Source organism: Bison bison, unplaced genomic scaffold (assembly GCF_000754665.1).
Source record: "Bison bison bison isolate TAMUID 2011002044 unplaced genomic scaffold, Bison_UMD1.0 scf7180017864160, whole genome shotgun sequence".
In the NCBI taxonomy this organism is placed as follows: domain Eukaryota; kingdom Metazoa; phylum Chordata; class Mammalia; order Artiodactyla; family Bovidae; genus Bison; species Bison bison.
Genome location: NW_011494732.1, coordinates 5,185,233 through 5,192,726, shown reverse-complemented (window position 1 = coordinate 5,192,726; position 7,494 = coordinate 5,185,233). Strand labels below are relative to the sequence as shown.

Sequence of the window (7,494 nt, the reverse complement as noted above, 5' to 3'; positions counted from 1 at the left end):
ATTGTAAGTTACTAATGTTCTAAGTCTGAAGTGAGAGACTGCTTCCATACATCCTCTCCTTGCTGTGTAAGTTCATCTCAGGAAGACCATCCTTGAGGGGTGAGACTCCCAGCCTAGATCCCCTGGCAGTTTTTTTTTTTGTTTAGGCATCCAGCAAGCACAACCTGGACACCCTCAGAAAGGACTTCGGGACAAGACCTGCTGGCCAGGAGCTGAGAAATGTCTTCCTCTCTTGCAGGGAGAATGCTGTTGAACTGCTTGATTCATTAGTACAAGTGACTCATGTTGCAATGAGAGGCAACTCCGATTACAACGATCTCAGTGATGGCTGGCTTGAAATAATACGTAAGTCAAAGCTGCACGTGTGTGAAAGATGTACCTTGGTTGCTCTGACTATGTAGCGTCAGATGTGGCATTAAAGGCTGACTCAGCAGCCGTCTTTCTTTGCTGTGATCCAACAGACATTTGTTTAGAGGTTAGCTCTCCAGGTAGAAGGCTTTTCATGTCTTTTATCTCTTATTCACAATGGCTTTTTTTTTTTTAAAGAGGAAATCTACAGGAAGTTCAAATTGCCCAGTTGTTTTACAAGCTAACGGTCTTTGGAAAAGGAAGTCTTAATGAAATTTAAGGATTTTTGAGTGCGTGTCAGTCTGCATTCCTATTTTTGATTGCCAGCAATATGGACAGTTGAGAACTGGTTTTATAATTTACAAAAGCAATTTTGTTAACTTAAAAGGTGATAGAAAACTGTGCTAAGTGAGAGAAGCTAGACACAAAGGAGCACATACTCTAGGATTGCCTTTATAATGCTGTGTCCAGGAAAGGCAAACTTATAAACACTGAAAGCAGGTTAGTGGTTGCCCAAGGCTCAGGCTGTTGGAAGGAAATGAAGGGTGATTGCTAGTGAGTATAGGAGTTCTTTTCGGAGGGTGATGAAAATGCTGTAAAGTTGAATCTGCTGCTGGTTGCATAACTCTGTGAATATAATTGAATTGAATTATACATTTAAATTTAAGTAGGTGAACTATATGGCATATCAATAAAGCTATTAAAAAAGAAAGAAAGAAATTAAGGTGTAACAGAGCTAATAATAGTGGGGTCACCAAGGCCAGATAAAAAGATTTGATGTTCCAGCATCTTTGGTCAGAGGCATTTGCTCCGAGTGTTGAGGTCACAGGGGTTTGGTGTGTGAAGAGATATGCAGGGGTTTGGCGTGTGAAGAAGAGATATACCGCAGGGAGTACATGGAACAGACTTAGCTCCAATGAGCCCGATTTCCACTCCAGTTACAGAGTGTCCATCTGGTCACTGAGCTGTGGCTCACAGGGGTGGTCTGAGGTCACAGTTTGTTGTGGCAGAGCTGGAGCTAAACCCAGGGTTCCTAGCTCTTTCTCTTCTCCCAGCCAGCAAGTCTGGTAGCATTGCTCTGATTTCTCAGGGAGTCTGGAGTGCATAAAGGGCTTCCCAGGCGGCACTAGTGGTAAAGAACCCACCTGCTAATGCAGGAGACATAAGAGACTGTGGTTCGATCCCTTGGTGGAGAAGATCCCCTGCAGGAGGGCACAGCAACCCGCTCCAGTACTCTTGCCTGGAGAATCCCATGGACAGAGGAGCCCGGCGGGGTACAGTCCATGTGTGCATGCTCAGTTGCTTCAGTCCTGTTCGACTCTTTGCGACCCCATGGACTGTAGCCCGCCAGCCTCCTCAGTCCATGGGGTCGCAAAGAGTCAGACATGACTGAAGCGACTGAGCATGCATGCTTGAGTGTATAAAGGCACTTTGAATACAGAGAGAGCTTCTTTTCTTCCTGTCCTTCCTGGGATTGCCTCTTGGGGCCTGAACGAGCTATCTGACACTGCAGCATCTGCTTTCTTAAGTCCCCTCCCATCCCTATGGATGCTGCTGGGAGTGCAAACCCTCCCCCTGCCCCCAAACACCGAGTCCTGTCTTTACCCTTTCTACACCTTCTGAGGTCACTTCAGCTCATCAGGTTGGGATTCATACAAAGGACCAACCAGACACATGCCCCTGAACTTTCCCCACCTGTCGTGATTAGGGTCTGAATCATTACAACCCCCTCTGTCCCCTTCCCTGGGGGTGGCCAGGGATCACGTAATATGTGTGCCTGGCTGAGGTACTGCTGACCACTCTCTGACGCAGGCAGTGGGGTCTGGCCAGCAATGTGGTTTGCCTGTCCCACTTCTGCTCAAGACCCTAAGCCCAGAGTTAGGTCCTCATCTGGAAGTAGAACCCAGGGGTCAGGGCTTGTCAACTCCTTGTTAACCTGTTGGCCAGTGAGGTGGGCCGTGGAGGTGCCTGTGGGATGCAGGGAAGGGGTCAATAAAGCACTGGAGAAGTAAAAACCACAGGAAATTTCAAGACAGAAAGGCAGAGTTGGGAAGTCAGAGGTGAAGGCATTGTGCTGCCTTCATGGTGGAAGCTGTTAGCTTGTATTTCGTATCTAAGCTGCAGGTCAGCCCTGGTCCTCGTTAATGAGCAGAAGAGGAACAGTGCTGAGCCCATGTATCAAGAAGAACGAAACTGTTGGTGACAGCCTTCCTGATCCCTGAAGAAACAAAGAAATCCCCCCAGAGTGACCCTAAGGCTTGCCATCCACATCCTGTGACTGACCTTGCTGTTTCTTCTCCTCCCACCCCCGCAGAGGCCAGTTTTCGAGATGAATGACAATTCATCTCTTTTCCAGTTTTATCCTCTTCCATTTGTATTACTGCTATGGCAGCACACCAGGAAATTGCTTTTGAACTATTTAATCTGTAGTAACTAAAGTTGTTAGTATGGATTCTAAATGTCTTACACAAGCTTTTACTAGAACAGTGACTGCGCAGAATAAGTCTCAAGGCCTTTTACTACTAGTCAATATTTCTATTCAAACTCTGGGTGGATGTCAATGAGGAGCTTGGGAACTGAATCGTGATTTATGGTTTTATTAGGTGAGTCAAAGATTTAAAGTTCCAGTGACTGAGTTAACATACAAGGGGACACTTTTCTTTAAGTCTCTATTTCTTTTTTTAATTATTCATTTGACTGTGCTGGGTGTTCTCATTGCGGTGGCTTCTCTTGTTGTGGAGCGCAGGCTCCAGCGTGCTCGGGCTGCGGCATGTGGGCTTAGTAGATGCGGCTCATGGGCTCTAGAGCACAGGCTCAGTAGTTGTGGCTCATGGGCTCAGTTGCTCCGTAGTATGTGGGATCTTCCTGGATCCGGGATTGAACGTGCGTCTTCAGCATTGGCAGGCAGATTCTTTACCACTGAGCCACCGGGGAAGCCCAAGGAGACATTTTGTTTTTTTTGTTTTTTTTTTTTTGAGGATCACATTTTTATTCAGGCTGGACCTCTTGTCTTAGCACCAGCACAAGGAGACATTTTGAACACGAAAAGTCAAAGTGAAGTTGCTCAGTCGTGTCCGACTCTTTGTGACCCCATGGACTGTAGCCTACCAGGGTCCTCCATCCATGGGATTTTCCAGGCAAGGGTGTTGGAGTCGGTTGCCATTTCCTTCTCCAGGGTATCTTTTCAACCTAGGGATCGAACCCAGGTCTCCCGCACTGCAGGCAGACGTGTTACCGTTTGAGCCACCAGGGAAGCCATGGGAGGCATATAACTAGAGCCTGTTAGAGATTAAAGACTCAATCCTCTGATTCCTGCCTAATAATATTTCCAATTTGGGGGGTTACATTACAGTACTGTAGGAGAACAGAAACTAAATTCTTCTTTCCAAAATGCACAACTTAACACCTATCCAGGTGTGGATGCCCTTGGTGCAGGCGCAGACCCACCTGACAGCAACGTGAGTGGCATCTGCCTGGATGTTCCCGCGCAGCTGAACATCCGAATCCTCTTCTCGGATGCTGGTGCCGTGGAAGGGATGACTCAGCAGGAGATACTTGGTGTCGAGACTAGGTATGATGGCATCGAGGCTAAGTGTGCATTCGCAGGGAAGTTTCCTCAAGAGGTGGCAAAGAAGAACACCAGCAACTTCAGGCTTATATCAGATTAGCAAGTCCGGTGGAAAGAGGGTGCCTTGTTTCTCCATCTTTCTCAAAAATGGTCTAGGAAGACTTTCATTGGTTCAGTTTCAGTCATGTGCTCCATTCTGAGCCAATCACTATGGCCAGGAGAGTAGACAGATCTGATTGTCCGGGTGTAGGTGATGGGTGCATTCCTAGGTTCAGGTGAGTCCCCTCTCGTCTGCTCGACTGAGAGTGGGAGAGGGTTAGTTCCCTGTGGGGAAAACTGGGGTGCAGTTACTAGAAGAAAAGCAAAGGGCTGCAGGGATAGGCAAAAAGGCAGCAATAACATAGAAAGCCATCAAAAATCGTTAGCTGCTGCTGCCGTTATTACTATTACACTATTGTTTGAGACAAACAAGTGATAAAACAAATGAACTTTAAAGGCACCAGCATGAAATGAGATGACGGGGGAGAAGAGAAGAAGCAGAACTGGCAAAATGCTGGTAGTGGTTGCAGCCTGTGGTAGGTCCACAAGGGTTCATTACACAGCTGTCTCAGCTTGTGTGTGCAGTTGAAAATTTACGTACTTCAAAGGGGGAATGGCAGCACCAGGAAAACGTGAACCGTGTATAGGAGAAGCCCCGCTCATGTTGTGTCGGTTACCCGGTGTTCTCAGCAGACCAGAAGTGAGCGGTGGCTTTGTCGCTTGCGTGACCTTTCCCTCCCAGGTTCTCGTCCGTGACCTGGCAGTTCCAGTGTGGACTGACTTGTGAGGACAAGGCTGACCTCTTCCCCATTGGCGCATCGGTCCAGTTTATTAAGATACCTGCACAGTTACCCCATCCCCTTACAAGGTAATCTGTTTGCTGATCTCAGTGACATGATCAGGAAGCAGAAAAACATAATGTTTAAAACTAAGACGTTTAGGGACCTCCCTGGTGATCCAGTGGTTGAGACTCCGTGCTTCTACTGCAGGGGGCATGAGTTTGATCCCTGGTGGGGGGAGTAAGATCCCACATGCCACGTAGTGCTGCTAAGTAAGTAAAAGACAAACAAAAGCTTTACTTCTTTAATCAAGTTTTAAATGAGTCTTTAAAAATAATTTTATTTGTTTATTTTTGGTTGTGCTGGGTCTTCACTGCTGCTCCTGAGGACTTTTTCTAGTTGCAGAGAGCAGGGTCTACTCTTCAGTTTTGGTTTGCGGGCTTCTCATTGCAGTGACTTCTCTTGTTACAGAGCACAGGCTCTAGGCATGTGGGCTCAGTAGCTGCAGCTCTGGGGCTCTAGAGCACAGGCTCAGTGGTTGTGGCATGCATGGGCTTAGGTGCTCCAAGGCACATGGGATTTTACCTGGTCAGGAATTGAACCCGTGTCTCCTGCATTGACAGATGGATTCTTTACCACTGGAGCCACCAGGGAAGCCCTTTAATCAGGTTTTGATGCAGCTCATCAAAAGCATGTTTTGTTATAGCTATTGTAACCTTCTAAAATGTTTTGTAGATTCCAGATCAATTTTACAGAGTACGACTGTAACAGAAATGAGGTTTGTTGGCCACAACTTCTATATCCACTGACCCAATATTATCGAGGTAGGTAAAGCCCTTTTCTGAAATGGTTATCATTAGGTTACGTCAATTAAAAAACTTTTGAAAAAAGTATAAATGTCACAGGAAAGTTAAAACATATAGCAAAATTTTAAAAAGAAAACAGGTACAGATGTTGCCATTTAGAAATGATCACTATTTATGTTTTGGCTTATTTCTACCTAGTTACCCAAAAAGTTAAGAAATAACATTCCTGGATATTCCCTGGTGGTCCAGTGGTTAAGACTCTCTGCATTCACTGTAGAGGGCATAGGTTTGATCTCTGGATCCCTGATCAGGGAACTAAGATCCCACAGGCTGTATGGCTCAGCCAAGAATGCCCCCAGGACCAAAAAAATGTTGCTCACACTGCTGTATTTAAAATGGATAACCAACAAGGTCCTATACTGTACAGCACAGAGAACTCTGCTCAATGTCATGTGGCGGCCTGGATGGGAGGGGAGTTTGGGGGAGAATGGCTACATCTATATATGTATATGTACATGTATATGTGTATGGCTGAGTCCCTTTGCTGTTCACCTGAAACTATCACAACATTATTAATAGGCTGTACCCCAGTACAAAATAAAAAGTTTTAAAAAATAATGATAATGATAATGACAAAAAAAAATTGCTTAGTTTGATTCATTGTCTTGCAGGAGAGCCTTACTCTCAGTGTGTTGCCAAGAGCTTGCTACTGGTATCCTTCATCATATTAGCTGTATTCCTCAGTAACCCCTGGATCAGAATACACAAAGCTTAGAATTCAACTACCATCTGACTTCTTACAAATCATCAGCTTCTACGTCAGAGATTTGTTGTCCTCCTGTGTGCCTCTCTGTAAAATCTTAATAAATGAAATGTTTTATTTTTATAGAACATTTTATTAAGTGCTCCACAAATTAAATTCACATATGTACCTATCCAAACGTTCAAAGCAATTCAGAGTGGGTGTTCTCACCGATGCACCAGAGTGAGCAAAATGCATCAGAGGATCACCTGTGTCAATAAGTGTAATTAGGAACTTTAGGTCATCACAGCTTATGAAAGTCATAGGAGTTTTGGTCCAAATGTTATTCCTACCACAGAGAGTGAGTTTTTGAATTTTTTATATATTTCTGTTGAAATGATAAGTTTCCACTATTCCAAAGAAAGGATTAGAAAGGCATTAAAGTCTGTTGCCTTAAAAAATATTCACAACCTCAAAGTTGAGAGTTATGTTTTATTTGGTGGGAATTTTTAGAACTTCAAGCCCAGGAGATACCATCTCAAATGATCCTGAGAGAATTGCTCTGAGGAGGTGAGGAGAGGAGTCACGTTATATAGAAGTTTTGCAACAGAGGGCAAGTAGTTTGAACATCAAAAGATTATTGTTAATTAAAACCAGATATCCCAAGTTAAGGGGTTTTGCACTTTTCTATGTATGGGAGGTTGCAGGAGTCTGGGCCCACTGAAACCATTCCTTTCAAATGTACTTCAGCGAAATAGAGCCACTCTACTGTGTTTTTAGACTTCCCAGGTGACCCATTGGTAAAGAATCTACTTGCTGATGCAGGAGACACAGGAGACAGGGTTTGATCCCTGGGTTGGGAAGATCTCCTGGAGTAGGAAGTGGCAAACCACTCCAGTATTCTTGCCTGGAAAGTTTCATGGATAGAGGTGCCTGGTGGGCTACAGTGTGCAATCCACTGGGCTGCCAAGAGTTAGACATGACTGAGCATGCATGCACATTCTGTGTCTTTGCATCCTGAGGTTGCTTTCCTCAGGCCTTACCGTGGGGAGTGGCCGTAGTCTGAGGACTGCTAGATGGCAGGTGTTCCGCTCCTTCCTGAATTCCCTTAGGGCTCACCATCTCACAGTGGAGGGCTGCAACTGCTCATGGTTGTGATATCCTTCTCCAGGAGATCTTTGATATGGCAGGAAATAGTCCATTTCTGAAGTC

At 45.2% G+C, this 7,494-nt stretch overlaps 1 protein-coding gene across 4 annotated transcripts in view; it reads left to right on the top strand.

The window, feature by feature from the left end:
- Positions 1–6,631, top strand: part of TCTN2 (tectonic family member 2) — a 29,210-nt gene extending 22,579 nt beyond the window's left edge. For 3 of the 4 annotated variants that reach the window (XM_010841279.1, XM_010841280.1, XM_010841277.1), the window contains 5 exons: positions 239–345; positions 3,763–3,919; positions 4,698–4,823; positions 5,470–5,558; positions 6,212–6,426. In XM_010841279.1, the coding sequence (XP_010839581.1) occupies positions 239–345; positions 3,763–3,919; positions 4,698–4,823; positions 5,470–5,558; positions 6,212–6,315 (583 nt within the window). In that variant the 3' untranslated portion in view covers positions 6,316–6,426. Of the gene's footprint in view, positions 1–238; positions 346–3,762; positions 3,920–4,697; positions 4,824–5,469; positions 5,559–6,211 lie in introns of all 4 variants that reach the window. The other variant, XM_010841281.1, reaches the window with a different exon arrangement.
- The last annotated feature ends 863 nt before the right edge of the window (positions 6,632–7,494 follow it).